This window comes from Rhinopithecus roxellana, chromosome 10 (assembly GCF_007565055.1).
Source record: "Rhinopithecus roxellana isolate Shanxi Qingling chromosome 10, ASM756505v1, whole genome shotgun sequence".
Taxonomy (NCBI): domain Eukaryota; kingdom Metazoa; phylum Chordata; class Mammalia; order Primates; family Cercopithecidae; genus Rhinopithecus; species Rhinopithecus roxellana.
In genome coordinates, this window is record NC_044558.1 from 61,582,428 (window position 1) to 61,600,620 (window position 18,193).

The following is an 18,193-nucleotide window of genomic DNA, read 5'->3' on the forward strand; positions in this document are numbered from 1 at the left end:
TGGGTTAGCCTAGACACCCAGGGGACTGTTCTGTAGCACCTGGCTAGATGTCTCATAAAGTCGTTGCCATTGTCCCACTTCACAGTTCAGAAAGAGGTTCAAAGCTGTTATCTGTCCAAGGGCAGTCGGTCACACAGTTACCAAGCTGTGAAGCCAGAATTAAAATCCAGGTTGAGTCTTTTTTTTTTTTTTTTTTTTTTTTTTGAGACGGAGTCTCGCTCTGTCGCCCAGGCTGGAGTGCAGTGGGGGATCTCAGCTCACTGCAAGCTCCGCCTCCCGGGTTCACGCCATTCTCCTGCCTCAGCCTCCCGAGTAGCTGGGACTACAGGCGCCCGCCACCTCGCCCGGCTAGTTTTATTGTACTATTTTAGTAGAGACGGGGGTTTCACCGTGTTAGCCAGATGGTCTCGATCTCCTGACCTTGTGATCCGCCCACCTCGGCCTCCCAAAGTGCTGGGATTACAGGCTTGAGCCACCGCGCCCAGCCCCAGGTTGAGTCTTTATACTTTACCACACTGCCTGGTCAACAGGCAGGGCTCCCAAGGGTTTAAAGACGAGCTCTACTTCCTTTACCTGCAAAGTGGTTGAAGAATGAGCTAGGGCTGGGCCTGGTGGCTCACGCCTGTAATCCTAGCACTTTGGGAGGCTGAGGTGGGCAAATCACTTGAGGCCAGGAGTTTGAGATTAGCCTGGCCAATATGGTGAAACCCCGTCTCTACTAAAAATATAAAAATTAGCTGGGTGTGGTGGCCCACACCTGTAATCCCAGCTAATCGGGAGGCTGAGGCAGGCAAATCACTTGAGGCCAGGAGTTTGAGATTAGCCTGGCCAATATGGTGAAACCCCGTCTCTACTAAAAATATAAAAATTAGCTGGGTGTGGTGGCCCACACCTGTAATCCCAGCTACTCGGGAGGCTGAGGCAAGAGAAGTGCTTCAACCAGGAAGGCAGAGGTTGCAGTGAACTGAGATGGCCCCACTGTACTCCAGCCTGGGTGACAGAGTGAGACCCTGTCTCAAAAAATATAAAGAAGAAGAAAAAAAAAAAGGCCAGGCGCGGTGGCTCACACCTGTAATCCCAGCACTCTGGGAGGCTGAGGCGGGTGCATCACGAGGTCAGGAGATCGAGACCATCCTGGCTAACACGGTGAAACCCCGTCTCTACTAAAAATACAAAAAATTAGCCAGGCGTGGTGGCGGGCGCCTGTAGTCCCAGCTACTTGGGAGGCTGAGGCAGGAGAATGGCATGAACTTGGGAGGCGGAGCTTGCAGTGAGCCGAGATCGCACCACCACACTCTAGCCTGGGCGACAGAGTGAGACTCCATTTCAAAAAAAAAAAAAAAAAAAGAATGAGCTAGAATAGTTTCTGGCTCAGAACTCAGCAGAGTGCCTAGCACACAGTAGGTACCTCAATGTTTGCAGGTGAGAAAATGTGCCCAAGTGGCTACAACAACCAGAAAAACTTGATTTTATAGTATATTTAGTATGTTGTTCTGGCTACCAGCATTGTGGGCCAGTACTTTGAACTCATTGGTTAAACTAGTGATAAAATAGTTCCTTGTATCAGTTGGTAGCCCCCCAGCATGTACACCTGTTTCTTCTTCCAAGAAATGTGTTGCCATAAGGATACAATCCTCACCAAATGGGACCAGAAGGTGGGATGAAACCTATAAATCAGGCAAGACAAAACTTCATTTTCTTAGGTCAGATGGTGGAATTTTCAGGGGCAACAAGTCATTATTCTACTGACCTTCTCCAAGAGAACAGGTTAGTACAAAGATGAGTGACATGCATCCCGAATTTTCCAGGTCATTCCTGACTTCAACTAGTTTATCCTATTCCCTCCCATACATACATTCATACTCACAAGACTGTACCCTGGTTTGGGATTCTGAAATATAATAGAAGGTCACTATCTCCATACACCACTGCACAACTGCCTGATCATATGCTGGTATAGTTCTGGCTCAAGCATGGGACCCAGACCTTTGGCTGTGCTCCCTCCACCTCGAAGACAGCATGGCACTTTCAAGCAACATTATTTCCTTGTATTATTTATTGGTATTCTCAGTTGCATCAACTGGTTTATCAGCTACGTGAAGTCAGGGATTGTTTCTCTCCTTAGCTTCTGGCTCAGCAACTGTACAAAGCATTGCCAAACACTGGCAGAAAATGTAAACCTGATGGCTGGGTGTAGTGGCTGACACCTGTAATCCCAGCACTTTGGCAGGCCAAGGTGGGAGGACTGCTTGAGGCTAAAAGTTTGAGACCAGCCTGGACAACAAAGCAAGACCATATCGCTACAAAAAAATTAAAAAATTAGGTGTGGTGGCATGCACCTGTAGACACAGCTACTTGGAAGGCTGAGGCAGGAGGATCCCTTGAGCCCGGGAGTTTGAGGCTACAGAGAGCTATGATCCCACCACTGCAGTCCAGCCTGGGTGACAGAGAGAGTCCATATCTCTAAATAAATAAGTTGTATGTGTGAATCCGTGCAACTTTATCAAAATAATACTTTATCAATAACTATACGACCCAGTAATTCCACTCCTAGGGATTTATCCTACAGGGATATTCTCACAAGTGAGGAATGATATATGCATTATGGATTGCTCACTGCAGCAGTACTTGTAACAGCAAAAAACTGAAAACCATCATTAGGGACTGGTTAAACTAATTAATAACAAACTTATACAATGGAATACTATGCAGTCACAGAACAGAGGTCTATACCTCGTAGACCTCCGTCCATGTCAGTATATAGAAATATACTTGATTTTTCTTAAAACAAAACAAAAAAAATGAGTTACAAAAAGTGAGGACAAGTGAAAAGAGCAACTTGTATAAGGGTATGCACAGTATGAATTCCATTTATGCAAAAGAAAGAAGAAAAGGTACTTCCATGTTTGGGTTTAGAAAATTTCTGGAAAGACATGTAAGAAACTTACTAATGATTTCTTCTGGGGACTGAGACAAGGTAGAGAAGACGTCTAAATTTCTATTATGTACCCCTTTTTTTTGCTTGTTTTTGTTTTGAGATGGAATCTCACTGTCGCCCAGGCTGGAGTGCATTGGCGTGATCTCGGCTCACTGCAACCTCCGCCTCCCGGGTTCAAGAGATTCTCCTGCCTCAGCCTCCCAAGTAGCTGGGATTACAGGCACCTGCCACCACGCCAAGCTAATTTTTTTTTGTATTTTTAGTAGAGATGGGGGTTTCACCATGTTGGCCGGGTTGATCTTGAACTCCTGAGCTCAAGCGATCTGCCCACCTCGGTCTCCCAAAGTGCTGGGATTACAGGCGTAAGCTACCACACCCGGTGCCCCCCCCCCTTTTTTTTTCTGTGAGACGGAGTCTCACTCTGTAGCCCAGGCTGGAGTGCACTGGCACAATCTCGACTCACTGGAACCTCCGACTCCCTGGTTCAAGTGATTCTCCTGCCTCAGCCTCTTGAGTAGCTGGGATTACAGGCATGCGCCACCATGCCTGGCTAATTTTTGTATTTTTTTTTTTTTTTTTTGAGGCGGAGTCTCGCTCTGTCGCCCGGACTGGAGTGCAGTGGCCAGATCTCAGCTCACTGCAAGCTCCGCCTCCCGGGTTCACGCCATTCTCCTGCCTCAGCCTCCCGAGTAGCTGGGACTACAGGCGCCCGCCACCTCGCCCGGCTAGTTTTTGTATTTTTAATAGAGACGGGGTTTCACCATGTTAGCCAGGATGATCTTGATCTCCTGACCACACGATTTGCCTGCCTCGGCCTCCCAAATGCTGGGATTACAGGCATGAGCCACTGCGTCCGGCCAAGACAGAATTTTGCTCTTGTTGCCCAGGCTGCTATGCAATGGCATGATCTCGGCTCACCACAACCTCTGCCTCCCAGGTTCACGTGATTCTCCTGCCTCAGCCTCCTGAGTAGTTGGGATTACAGGCATGCACTACCACACCCAGCTCATTTTGTATTGTTAGTAGAGATGGGGTTTCTCCATGTTGGTCAGACTGGTCTTGAACTCCTGACCTCAGGTGATCCGCCCACCTCCGCCTCCGAAAGTGCTGGGATTACAGGCATGAGCCACCGCACCCAGCTCAGTATAATCTTTTTATAAGAATAATAAAAAACCCATATACCCATGTGTATATGCACATACATGCTTTAAAAACAGTCTAACCAGGAGTGATGGAGCACACCTGCAGTCCAGCTACTCAGGAGGCTGAGGCAGGAGGATTGCTTAAGCCCAAGAGTTTGAGGCTGCAGTCCCCTCTAATCATGTCCGTGAATAGCTACTGCACTCCAGCCTAGGCAACACAGTGAGACCCCATTTCTAAAAAGAAAAAAGGCGTAGAAGGATATATGCCAAATTAACAATCATTACCCCTGATAAGTGGAAAGATGGAAAACTTTTTTCTTTTATATTTCTGTGTTGATATTTTAAATACTTTTGTAATAAAAACTTTTTTAGGCCGGGCGCGGTGGCTCAAGCCTGTAATCCCAGCACTTTGGGAGGCCGAGACGGGTGGATCACGAGGTCAGGAGATCGAGACCATCCTGGCTAACACGGTGAAACCCCGTCTCTACTAAAAAATACAAAAAACTAGCTGGGCGCGGTGGCGGCGCCTGTAGTCCCAGCTACTCGGGAGGCTGAGACAGGAGAATGGCGTGAACCCGGGAGGCGGAGCTTGCAGTGAGCTGAGATCCGGCCACTGCTCTCCAGCCTGGGCGATAGAGCAAGACTCCATCTCAAAAAAAAATTTTAATTCAAAATTTTCAAACTTTTTGTGGTCATGAAAAATTTTCAAATATTTTCTATAAGGAGATTTTAATTTTAACTTCAAGGCATTTTTGATAAACATGCCTTGTCCCATCTGTCTGGGCAGTTAAGTATAGTCTTGCTTGGATACAGGAACAGACCTCATAATCCTTCCAGGTCACTTCAATCTCTGGATTTCTGATAAAGTATAGGTAAGCAATTAATCAGAAATGCAGGGTTTTTTCCTGACACCCAGCAGGCTGTTGGTGTTGTTGGACAAATTCCCCAAAATGAGGTGCTCTTGGAAAATGGCTTTCCCAGAACTCCTTGACTACTGTTTTCTTTACTGAAAGACAAGACAGATACACACACACTCTCTCTCTCTCTCTCTGAATGTGTTCAACCAACCTGAACCCTGGCAGCTCAGCTTCAGCCAAGGAGGCAAGGGAAGCCCTGAGGCAGCTACGTTCTGCACGACTGCCACTTACAGTCTGGGCTTCAGACTTGGGAGAACACATGCCAGAGAAAGAAAAGATGTGCTGTGATTAAATCACAGATGCTGGGGGTGAGTGCGGGGTGGAAGGGTCTGGCACCCATGCCACCTGCTACATGCAAGAGCTCAATTACGTTCAGTACTCAGTCAAGGGACAGGGAGTTGGGAAGAGCAGTGCCATTATAATCTTTGGTTACCTGGGAGAGCCTGGAGAGCTGTGGTTTTCCTAAAGTGGTTAAGTTCTCCTTTGGAAAGTCACCATTCCCTATCCTATGATCCTTTCTCACTAGGAACAACTGCATTTGCTCATCCAGGCTTTCACATTTTAATCTGGTTCTGAAGCTACACAGCGGTGGCAGAAAAATGACTTGGGAATCAGATACCCTCATTTAATCCTGGAACAAGCTGTCTGAGTGACTTCTACCCCCATGAGGCCCAAAGAAAAACATAACGAAATGAAACCACTTGCGCCTATGAAACAAATGTGGGAATATTTATGCAGCTGTTTTTATTTATTCAACTATAAAGACTGATTGCAGCAATTTTTTGATGAGTAATGCCTTAGATTAACACTAATTATATTGCTATAAATTTGGTTCAGGATCAGAATAGGGTTCAGGAAAGGGAGAGAACAAAAAAAAGTCTCCAAACATTCAAACAGAAAATTTTTTTTTTTTTTTTTTTTTTTTGGGACTGAGTCTCACTCTGTCACCCAGGCTGGAGTGCAGTGGCACAATCTCAGCTCACTGCAGCCTCCGCCTCCTGGGTTCAAGCGATTCTCCTGCCTCAGCCTCCTGAGTAGCTGGGATTATAGGCGCACGCCATCATGCCCAGCTAATTTTTGTATTTTTATTAGAGACGGGGTTTCACCATGTTGACCAGGCTGGTCTTGAACTCCTGACCTAGTGATCCACTCGCCTCAGTCTCCCAAAGTGCTGGGATTACAGGCGTGAGCCACTGCACCCAATCTTTTTTTTTTTTTTTTTAAACTTTAATTAAATGCTATTTTCCCATAGACTTCCCTAGACTGGTTTGCAATCTAAGGTAATAGGAAACAAGGCATTGGGCATTTTGAAGAAACTGCAGGTTAAGCTATGGTGCCAAGCAGAAGACTAAACACTGATTTGAGTGTCAAATCTCAGGCACGTTCTGGGATAGAGGCAGGTTCTCAAATGTTTCCTAGTGTTCTTTCCTTTTCACTAATTAAATTTTCCCTTCTCTGGCAAATCCAGTGCAGCGTATGATCCCCTCATTGCCTCTCTTGGTCAAATGGTTGAAGGGAACCTGTCAGGCACCTGTGGCTTCTGCTTAGATTGGAAAGGTGACAGACTAGCTCTGATTCACCTCCTCCTGAGACAGCCTCTACAGTGGAGGGGTCAACTGGAAGGCCGAAACCTGGTAACAGCTGCCTCTGATTCCTGGTGGAAATGACCAACCAGATTCAATCCATATCACTGGGAAAGATCAAGGAAAAAAATAGCTTCCTCCAAAATGGTAAAGAGGAAATAAGGAGACAAGAAACTAACAATGTTTAGAATGGCACAAAAAGCAATACACATAAACTTCTTTTTGTTATTAAATCTAACTATAAGTTTCCTAAAGTCCAGTTATCAAGTTGAATTGTGTGGAGAGAGGAGAGAGGCCAACTGGAATTTCTCTCAAGAGTTCACGGCTTCAGTCTGAGAGGTCCTGGGTTTGCGCTGGGGGAGCCCCTTTTTGAATGAAGGCATGGGAGGGCTTGGCTCCATGCTGACTCCAGTTCCTTGGGTCCCTGCAGAGTGAGTCTGGCCTCTTTCACTGGTGTTTCCTGGTGCCTGAGATGGAGCACTCTGATACCTGGAACCAGATGAATACCACGAGCTGTTTCTGTAACGACCCATACTGTCATGCCGCCCTTGGTTCATGGGGTCATTGGATTTTTGGCCTTGTGGCCTGTAGCCTTGTCCTCGTCTGTTCCCTGGCAATACCTAAAGATAAAAGAATACAATGTTCAAGGTGCTCTAGCATTATGGTACCCCATTCGTTCACTTTACAAGAGTATTCTGAAAGCAGAATTGTGGTATTCCATGCTTGGGACTCAGTTTATCTCTCAAGACTCAAAGAATTCTGTCAGCCGATCCAACCTAGCCACTACTTCAGAACTAATCCATCTTTCCCTGCTCTTCATGCCTAGGCTCTTCTCCACTGAAGAATTTACTTTTCTTTAGCAGGATGCAAGAAGAAAGATAAGGAAGAAAGAACATTCTGTGGGTTGTTACAAGTCCTCAACTGGACAAGTATATTATATTATGTCTGAATTCTTCAGATAAAAGGCCATTGGTAAAGATAATAAACATTTGGAATAATAAAGTAAACATCACTATGGCCTGCTTTGCTAAATGTCATGACTATAGATTAAAGCTTGCTGCTGTGGCATTCAGCACATCTTTCACAATATAATCCGGAAAGCTTATGGCATGGGATTTTATTTTTGTCCTCCAATTCCAAACGTCATACCAGTTCTGAAGAATTACTGACAGTACTGCCTTGGATTGCTCTTGTGTTTATTCTTCAAACAGGAGAAGAACCTATGGGATTACTCCTCGGCTTTCTAGTGTTTTCCCCCCATCCCCACCAGGTCACTCTCTCTTTCCCTGTAAATTCCACATTGTCCTTCTAGGGAGTTGCTGCTTTCAGATGCACACTGGTGAAACTGCCACTTGTGGTGCCTGTCTACCTTGAGATGGGTGCACGACTCCCAGTGTGACTAATTACCAGGCAATACTATCTACAACAGCAGGGATCGCTGCCAACACAAGAAAGTCAGCAGTTCTTGGCAACAGGAAATCTAAACTGGCTGGCAGTTTGGAACATACATATCTAATGCTTTCTCAGGAACTAACTCGGGTTGGAGGGATTCAAAACAGGCATGGAATGGGAATAAAGTAAGGAAGATAATATACTGAGCTATCAGCTTTTAAGCTTTGACAATCTGGAGGGTTTTCTTCCTAACACGCTCAGTGTAGAAGCTAGGTTACCTCCCGAAGTGGCTGGTAGGGCTGGCCACTGGAGTTTGCTATGGCTGCAGGAGTCTCTCCCGGTGCAAAGTTTTTCTTGTTAGCACTTGTAAGGCTGGGAGGAGAGGAACAGGTGGAAGAGGAAGCAGCAGAGGCATCACTTGGGCTACTCAAGGACACAGATGTAACTGAGCTACATCGGGATCTGGTTGAATAGCTGTTCTTTGGATGAGACACTGGAACAGAAATATGAGGAATATATGATCATATGATGGAACAGCACAATGGGTAAGGTTTCTACTTTCTCAATTTCACAATGAGCAATTTAAGATAAAGATCTATCTATTCAAGTAAAGAAAAACCTCTAAAACTGGTAACAGGAAGAAAAATCTCCCTTCTGCCCTCTTCCTCCACTTCCTCCAAAGCCCCACTGCTTTGTAAAGGAATTCTTAAACAAGAGAACGGTTTAACATCAAAGTTACCCATTTCCCACCAACTAATGACTTCTTGGGATTGGATCTGGTACTACCTAAACTCCTGGCTATGGCTCTAGCAGCTGACTAAGCCTGGGAACAATTGTATAGACCATATGTTCAGTTTCCTATGCAAGAAACATTCTAAAGTACAGTCTTTGCAAAGAAAGAAAAAGGTACATACATAAAATATTTACTAAATTTTTTAAAGAATTTTGAATGATACAAGGTATAAATAATCAAGATCAGTTAAATATGAATAGAACTAATCTTTACAACAAACACGTATATTGCCAAATTTCTTTCTGCAAAATTAATCCCAAATTCAAAGTACCTATTTAACTGAACAAATATTAATATTTTCAGTTCAAATTGTGTTAGAATTCCAATGGTTTAAAACTACTCTCTAGATTTTTTTTCTAGGCTTTAAGCCTGGACTAACAATGAGTTTATAATTGTTGCCATGGGTTAAATATTTCACTTTTTTTTTTTTTTTTTTTTTTTTTGGAGACGGAGTCTTGCTCTGTCGCCCAGGCTGGAGTGCAGTGGTGCGATCTCGGCTCACTGCAAGCTCTGCCTCCCGAGTTCATGCCATTCTCCTGCCTCAGCCTCTTGATTAGCTGGGACTACAGGCACCCACCACCTCGTCTGGCTAATTTTTTGTATTTTTTAGTAGAGATGGGGTTTCACCATGTTAGCCAGGATGGTCTCGATCTCCCGACCTTGTGATCCGCCCACCTCAGCCTCCCAAAGTGCTGGGATTACAGGCGTGAGCCACTGCGCCCGGCAATATTTCACTTTTATACTAGACAGAAATAACAAAGAGGCTAAGTTCAGGGTTTGACAAACAGGTCACTAGAAACTCTCACCTCATAGGTACTCCCCTACCCTTTAATGCTATTATTTAAGAGTCTATTATGTTCTAGGCAACACAAGTATTGTTTTCTCCTATTTAGAGACACAGTCTTGCTCTGGTGCCCAGGCTGGAGTGCAGTGGCAATCATAGCTCATTGGAACCTCAAACTCCTGGCTCAAACGATCTTCCCCTTCTCACCCACCCCCACCCCACCTCCTGAGTAGCTAGGACTACAAGCATGTGCCACTACACCTCGCTAATTTTATCTTTTTAATTTTTTGAAGAGATGGGAACCTCGCTATGTTGCCCAGGATGGTCTTGAACTCCTGGGCTAAAGTGATTCTCTGGCCTCAGCCTTCCAATTTGTTGAGATTACACATGTAAGCCTCCGCGCCTGGCCTGTTATCTGCATTTTGGAGAGGAGTAAAATGAGGTTATTATAGAGGCAGGGATCCAAACTTGGTCTGACTGAAGGGCCCATGCTCTTTATACCACATATCATGCACCTCTCAATTCAGCATGAAAAAACAGTCTTTCACATTTAGGGAGCTGGCAAATACTTGTCCTCAGAGTTCAAAGTATCTGCACCCATGGACTTCATAAGCATCCCAGAGTTACTTTTCACAACAACAAGCAAACAAGAGGCACTAATGAGGAATCGGGACGAAGACAATCAGCATGTCAGTCTCTAATTAATAATCACCAACTGTAGTGCCCAGACCCTCTCACCATCTCACCTTGTCCAAATGAATCAATGCTCTTTTTTAAGGTCTCTACATCACAGGTGAACCGGGCTACTCGTCCCAGATCCTCATCGTATTTACGTTCACTAACAAAGTGCTGGAGAAAGGGCAAAGAAAGGCCTCCAGGTTAGACAAACATCATCCATGGAATCCATAACTTACTATACAGATAAAACAATCATTTTTAATTGTCTTTTTACTGCTTCAAAGTTTATTAAATGGCCATCACATGACCAACGCTGGGTGATCGAATAAATCTATTCAATTTCTCAAGAGCCCAAAGGCAAGTCTGTAAGTTTATGAAATGCTACATGATTGCCAAAGCCCATTCGATGTAATCAAGAGAAACTGTAAAGAAAGAAAAAAGGGCCGGGCGTGGTGGCTCAAGCCTGTAATCCCAGCACTTTGGGACGCTGAGATGGGCAGATCACGAGGTCAAGAGATCGAGACCATCCTGGCTAACATGGTGAAACCCCATCTCTACTAAAAAAATACAAAAAAACTAGCCGGGCGAGGTGGCAGGTGCCTGTAGTCCCAGCTACTCGGGAGGCTGAGGCAGGAGAATGGCATGAACCCGGAAGGCAGAACTTGCAGTGAGTCGAGATCCAGCCACTGCACTCCAGCCTGGGCGACAGAGCGAGCCTCCTTCTCAAAAAAAAAAAAAAAAAAAGAAAGAAAGAAAGAAAAGAGGAGGAAGAATAGTAGAGGGCCACCTTTCTTTTTTTTTTTTTTTTTTTTTTTGAGACGGAGTCTCGCTCTGTCGCCGGGGCTGGAGTGCAGTGGCCGGATCTCAGCTCATTGCAAGCTCCGCCTCAGCCTCCCGTGTAGCTGGGACTACAGGCACCCGCCACCTCGCCCAGCTAGTTTTTTGTATTTTTTAGTGGAGACGGTGTTTCACCGTGTTAGCCAGGATAGTCTCGATCTCCTGACCTCGTGATCCACCCGCCTCGGCCTCCCAAAGTGCTGGATTACAGGCTTGAGCCACCGCGCCTGGCCGCAGAGGGCCATCTTTCTACTGTTGGCTATTCTCCATGTCTTTCCATTTTATACAGAAACAGGCAGCAAAAATGTTTACAAGGTGCTACAATGATACCATTTAGATAGATGGTTTGATGTTAATAGGAACTTCCTTAGGAAACCCACTTAATCTCTTTATAATAAAGTAGGATTTCTTAGTCCTTGAAATAGGAACAATTTCTTGAGATGGAAAATCATTCATGTGAAAAGTCAACTTTGCAAATGAGAAGTTTATGCTGCAAGTAATTTAATCCTTTTAAGCAGACTGAGCTGAGAAGTAACCAACCCCTTGAGTCAAAAACTAACCATGCTATAAAAATCGTGGGATTGGCCGGGCGCGGTGGCTCAAGCCTGTAATCCCAGCACTTTGGGAGACCGAGACGGGTGGATCACGAGGTCAGGAGATCGAGACCATCCTGGCTAACACGGTGAAACCCCGTCTCTACTAAAAAACACAAAAAAAAAAACTAGCCGGGCGAGGTGGCGGGCGCCTGTAGTCCCAACTACTCAGAGGCTGAAGCAGGAGAATGGCATAAACCCGGGAGGCGGAGCTTGCAGTGAGCTGAGAACCGGCCACTGTACTCCAGCCCGGGCGACAGAGCGAGACTCTGTCTCAAAAAAAAAAAAAAAAAAAAAAAAAAAAAAAAAAATCGTGGGACTAGAAACATGTCAGGAATAAAGTGCTTCTGGGGGTCTATTTCATTAAACAATGTCTAAAGTAGACTAGAATCATTTTTTTTTTCAGATGAAAAGGAGATAAAAAAGAAAAGTGAAAGGCCTAGATATAATTTGGAAGAACTGAACCCTTCAAGACACTCCTCTTAACTGGGGGTGGCCTAATACTACTCTGCATCAGAATTCTCGGGAAGCAACCAGAAGCACTGAAAGGGAAAGGAGAGAGAAAAATGACCTTCCAGCCTTGAATTCCTAAAACTTCAGAGTATGCTGCGGCTTAGGAAAGCACACGAACCTCTTGTTACAAAGCCTTCAGACATGTAATATCAGTCTGAGATTAATTCTGAAACAAATTCTAGGGTTTGTTGAGTCAAAGACATAATAGGAATGACGGAAATAAAATGATCTGGAAATAAGACATTTAAATTGCACAGCACCCACTTCAGTACACTGAAAAAGTGGAGAGAAACAGATCCTTAGTCAGCCTGCAGAAATATTTCCAGCAGCTTTTCAGCCACGTGGGAAGAGGAACAGATGAAGCCTGTGAGAGCCAGAATTCTCATCTAATTCCAAAGGGGTTTCCGGCTTCTCCCCAAGAGTTGAATGAGACTGACTGGCATCAATGTGAGGAGGCCTTTCTATAAAATTTAATCATATAGTTTTAGTTAAACAGAAAACGGTAACTGCACATTTGCATGATTTGGCTAGTTCACCCCAACAGAGTTGAAGGGGAGGCAGTGAGAGAACAATACTCCACAGGTCTAACACTGGGTCAGATGATAGCAAGGATCCCTGTAAGGTCCTGGATGATATTCCACCTCTGTTTTTATTTTATAGACTGTTGTACAGCAAGTGTTCTCTCAGTGTGACAATAAATCTTATGTGTTCAGAAAGAGAAGAGGTAAAGGGCACAGGTGTGGAGAAGGCCAACTCCCTTTGTCACAGCTTGCAGTTTATAAACAATTATTTAGAATGCCAATGACCACAACTATCCATGAATATCCCAATTTCCCTCAGGTTCACATGCTTAGTCTCAGAAACACTGTTCTTTATATAAGAATTTGGCCAAGTGTGGTGGCTCATGCCTGTAATCCCAGCAATCTGGGAGGCCAAGGCGAGTGGATCACTTGGGGTCAGGGGTTCGAGACCAGCCTGGCCAACATGGTGAAACCCTGTCTCTACTAAAATACAAAAATTAGCAGGGCGTGGTGGCACATGCCTGTAATTCCAGCTACTTGGGAGGCTGAGGCATGAGAATCACTTGAACCTGGGAGGTAAAGGTTGCAGTGAGCGGTGACAGCGCCACTTCACTCCAGCCTGGATGACAGAGCGAGACTCTGTCTCAAAAAAAACAAAAAAGAATTAAAAGGTATAAATATTGAACCCAAGTGATTTTTGTAAAAAGATTACAACAAACATCTCAAAGATAATTTTTCTCTATACAATCAGAATTGGCCAACCAACTATTTACAGAAGACCAACTACATACCAAGGTGCTGTGCTAGGCACTTGGAGAGACAGGAGCTCCTGCCTGCCACTGTGAAGTTCACTATCTAGTGGGGAAGACAAATTAAGCAAATGCACATAAAATCCTAACTGTGCTCTGAAAGCACAGAATGGGGAGATATGATGGGGAAGTCAGGAAGGATGAGGAGGTCAAGAGTGGTAACTGGGCTGTTCACAGTGGCTCACGCCTGTAATCTCAGCACTTTGAGAGGCCGAGGTGGGTGGATCACCTGAGGTCAGGAGTTTGAGACCAGCCTGGCCAACATCATGAAACCCCATCTCTACTAAAAATATAAAAATTAGCCGCCAGGTGTGGTGGCTCATGGCTGTAATCCTAGCACTTTGGGAGGCTGAGGCAGGCAGACCACCTGAGGTTGGGAGTTCAAGACCAGCCTGACCAACATGGAGAAACCCCATCTCTACTAAAAATACAAAAATTAGCTGGACATGTTGGTGCATGCCTGTAATCCCAGCTACTCGGGAGGCTGAGGCAGGAGAATCACTTGAATCCGGGAGGCAGAGGTTACGGTGAGCCGAGATCACACCATTGCACTCCAGCCTGGGTGACAGAGCGCGACTTTGTCTCCCAAAAAAAAGAGTGGTAACTGTGGTTGGAGGCTCGGAGAAGAGCGTTTGGACAGATGGAAAAGCGTGTGTGTCTGTGAAGTGTAGAAGCCTCCAGCCTCTGCTGGAGGGCGGAGGACCAGTGGGGATGGTATGAACTGAGGCTAATGGCAGAGCAAGACTGCACAGTCCTTCATACTGGATTAAGGATTATAGTATTTATCCTAAAAGCAACAGAAAGTTTTGAAGCAGACTGCTGTAGTGTGGGGAACATACATGGAGGGTGGGGTGGGTGGGGCAGAGACAGAATGGATGAACACAATCAGTTAAAAGGCTCTTACAGAAGTCCAGGCAAGAGATGGTGGTAACCTGATCATAATGGTGGTGGTAGAGATGAAAAAATAAGGTCAGATCTGAGATTTAGTCAAATGGATGGGGTGTGCTGATAGATTTAAGGTGGGAAATGGAGAAATTTTCTAAGGTTTCCAGCTGGGATAACTAGGTAGATGACAATACCACTTACAGGGAAAGGGACCAGGAAGAGGGCCAGGTTTGGGAAAGGAAGATCATGAGTTTAATATATTAGATATGGCCATGAATTATGAAAATTTCTTACTTTAGCCCCTGAGGATAAGAAGAAAGGCAGAAAGCAGAAAGAAGTTTTACCTTGATATCAGCTCTGAGCTCAACCAATTGCTGCTCTGACATTTGAACAGCCACATGAGTCATCTTCTTTAGAAGTTCAGCCTTCTTTTGTCGGCTGAGCAAAATTTCCACTGTAGAGGAAAAGTGAGTGTGAACCTTATGTTGCTGCTAAATAGGATAAAGAAGAACTAGAAATATATGCCTTGTAGTAGGTATTTGGTCAGCCAAAGGCTTAGTTGCCCATCCATCCAGAAAATGAAAATATCAGAAGTCCGGTCTCTACCTTCCATTGGGTCTCTGAAGGCAGTTAAGTAGTAAACATTTTTTTATAAATCACAAACACTCATAAATCATTTGTTATTTCTCCTTCCAGTCAAAAAAATTTTATCAAGATGCATATAAATTAAAAAGGAAATATGCACACATAATAAAACATATTCATCTAGAGTAAGTTGAGGATAAAATGAAAAGAGCATCTCTCTTATTTCTGATTTTGTGGTCTCCTCTCTAGAGGAAACCGCTGTTCATCATTTCTTATGTACACTTCCAAATATTGTCTATGTACACACAACATGCATACATATGTATCTCTCCTTTTTCCCTTCTCACAAATGGAAGTATATCATACACATGGTCTTTCCTTTACCTTAGCTATTTTTACTTAATATATCTTTAAGTTTATTCCCTGTTAATACATCTGGATCACCTTCATTCTATTTAACAGCCACTGAGTATGGGGATATACCACAATTATTTACCGAGTTCCCTAGTGATGGGTATTTAGATGGTTACACCCTTTTAAGAACCACCTTCTATGGCATGCTTTCTGATATACAACTTGGATACAACTTGGTCATGGCAGAGAACAGACAATAAAAATCTCCCAGAGAGACAGGGGCTACAGTGGAAACTGAACCAAAGAAATCCTCCCTGGAAGCAGATAAACCACCCAAGGAATGTTCTCTACTCCCAGGGAAGGGACTCTGCTATCCTTCCCTGTCCAGCACGATTTGATCATTGCTTTTCCAAGTGGGAATTTTTACTATAATCATCCTTTTCTTTCTCCAACTGTGTAATATCGGAGAAGGGGGCATTTAGCCTTTCTTTTAATTTATGAGATCCCATCCTTGGAAGATCTGAAATTACTCTGAAGACCTGGCCTTTCAGCTGAATATTAACTAACTAGATGAGACTTTGGAGGTATTGCTACTGAGGAGGTGGTGAACATATTCTCATTTTGGAAAAAAGAGGGATACTGGGTAGGGGAGGACTATAGTAAAGACCGTTAGTTGATAGAACACAGTCTTTCCAACTATATTCAGGAACATTCAGGGCTATCAGAAATCCAATGTTGTTGGGTACCAACAAAATTAGGTTAAAAAATCTGTATTTTCTGGCTTTGCTACAGATGAAATGGTCATGTGATACAGTTTCACCATTGAGATATAAGCAGAACTCAAAGGGCAGGGTTTACAGGAGAGTGTTTTAAAGGGGTCTTAGCATGTAACATTTTACTCCTTCTTGACTGGAGCCTAGGGAGTTGTCTTTTGACCATAAGCATACTCTCAGAGTGGCTGCGCAGAAGGATAGAAGAACCTGGGTCCCTAATGTCATACTGGAAATGTCCTGCCAGCCCTGGGTTGCTTACCTCTGTACTTTTCATTTCCTGAGAAAAAAAGACACTCACATTTATTTAGGCCACTCTGTTCCATGTAGTCAAACTGAATCCCTAACTGATATACACAGAATCCTGTAACATACTGAGGAATTAGCCAAATTCATGTCAGAAAAAAACAGAAATTTTAAAGAGTTACACCAGATATTACAGACAGCTGGATGTATTTAGCAAGTTTACTCAGCCCAACTGCCACAGAGATGCACACATGGGCTGCCTAGACCCAAGTCACACTAATCAGTCAGGGCCCACTTTCTCAGGAGTCAGGAGCATGCCTACAAAAGTTTCTTAACACCAAAGCCCAACAGTTACAAATGATCTATTGGTTTAGCTCCCAAGATAAAACCTATTTGCCATTTGTATCAACTTCAGTTTCTCTCAGCTCTAGCATTCAGTGATTCTATGACAAAATTATAGCTCTCAAAATGGCAAAAATGAAGTAAATAAAAAGCTTTCTACACATAACAGATAACTCACAGGACCTAATTATTCAACACTGGAAAAGACTGAAATACTACAAACCCATCAATTACTTAATAAAATTATAATATGTAAAAAGCAAAAAGCAACTCTTAACAGCATTGGTAAATGAGTAATTACATCATGTCATTAAGAACCAGGATTTTCAGGGAGAAAAGAGCTAAAGATATAAAACTGATGAAGTTAAGTAAAACTCTGAGCTCTGAATTTGATAAAATAAGATTGGGCACAACTTGATAACTGGTTGAAGCTGAGTGATGGGAGTTTGTTACATTAGCCTATTTGAAATTTTTTGTTTTGTTTTGTTTTGAGATGGAATCTCGCTCTGTCACCACACTGGAGTGCAGTGGCACGATCTCGGCTCACTGCAACCTCCGCCCCCTGAGTTCAAGTGATTTTCCTGCCTCAGCCTCCCGAGTAGCTGGGATTACAGGCCATGCCACCATGCCCAGCTAATTTTTGTATTTTTAGTAGAGATGGAGTTTCATCATGTTGGCCAGGATGGTCTCGATCTCTTGACCTCATGAGCAGCCCACCTCGGCCTCCCAAAGTGCTGGGATTACAGGGGTGAGCCACTGCGCCCAGCCAAAATTTTCTATTAATATAAAAGATGTATTAATATTTTTAAAAGCACCTTCTTTTTCTTTATATCAAGACAGGGTCTTGCTCTATTGCCCAGGCTGGAGTACACTGGTGCAATCACAGTTCACTGCAGCCTTGACCTCCTGGGCTCAAGCGATCCTCCCACCTCAGCCTCTCAAGTAAATGGGACTACATACAGCCATATAGCACATGCCACCATGCCTGGTTAATTTTTTTTTTTGAGACGGAGTCTCATTCTGTCGCCAGGCTGAAATGCAGTGGTGCGATCTCAGCTCACTGCAACCTCTGCCTCCCGGGTTCAAGCGATTCTCCTGCCTCAGCCTCCCAAGTAGCTGGGACTACAGGCACGCGCCACCATGCCCAGCTAAGTTTTGCATTTTTAGTAGAGACGGGGTTTCATCATGCTGGCCAGGATGGCCTCGATCTCCTGACCTCATGATCTGCCCACCTCGGCCTCCCAAAGTGCTAGAATTACAGGCGTGAGCCACTGCGCCCAGTCTAATTTCTTATTTTTCGTAGAGACAAGATCTCACTATGTTGCCTAGGCTGGTCTCAAACTCCTGGGCTCAGGTGATCCGCTCAAAGTGCTAGGATTATATGTGTGAGCCATCATGCCTGGCCTAAAAGGACCTTCTTCTCAAAAGTAAGAAATATGTCTTCTTAATGGTTTTAGTTTATCTGAATTTCCATTTTCAAAAAGAGAATGTACTGATAAAATAATGGACTG

At 44.2% G+C, this 18,193-nt stretch overlaps 1 protein-coding gene across 9 annotated transcripts in view; it reads right to left on the reverse strand.

The window, feature by feature from the left end:
- Positions 1-5,723: 5,723 nt before the first annotated feature.
- SPATS2 (spermatogenesis associated serine rich 2) overlaps positions 5,724-18,193 on the reverse strand; it is a 167,630-nt gene continuing 155,160 nt past the window's right edge. For 8 of the 9 annotated variants that reach the window (XM_030939266.1, XM_030939261.1, XM_030939257.1 and 5 more), the window contains 4 exons: positions 14,730-14,839; positions 10,296-10,398; positions 8,251-8,465; positions 5,727-7,200 (listed from right to left, as the gene is read on the reverse strand). In XM_030939266.1, coding sequence (XP_030795126.1) covers positions 6,892-7,200; positions 8,251-8,465; positions 10,296-10,398; positions 14,730-14,839 — 737 coding nt within the window. In that variant the 3' untranslated portion in view covers positions 5,727-6,891. Of the gene's footprint in view, positions 7,201-8,250; positions 8,466-10,295; positions 10,399-14,729; positions 14,840-18,193 lie in introns of all 9 variants that reach the window. The other variant, XM_030939259.1, reaches the window with a different exon arrangement.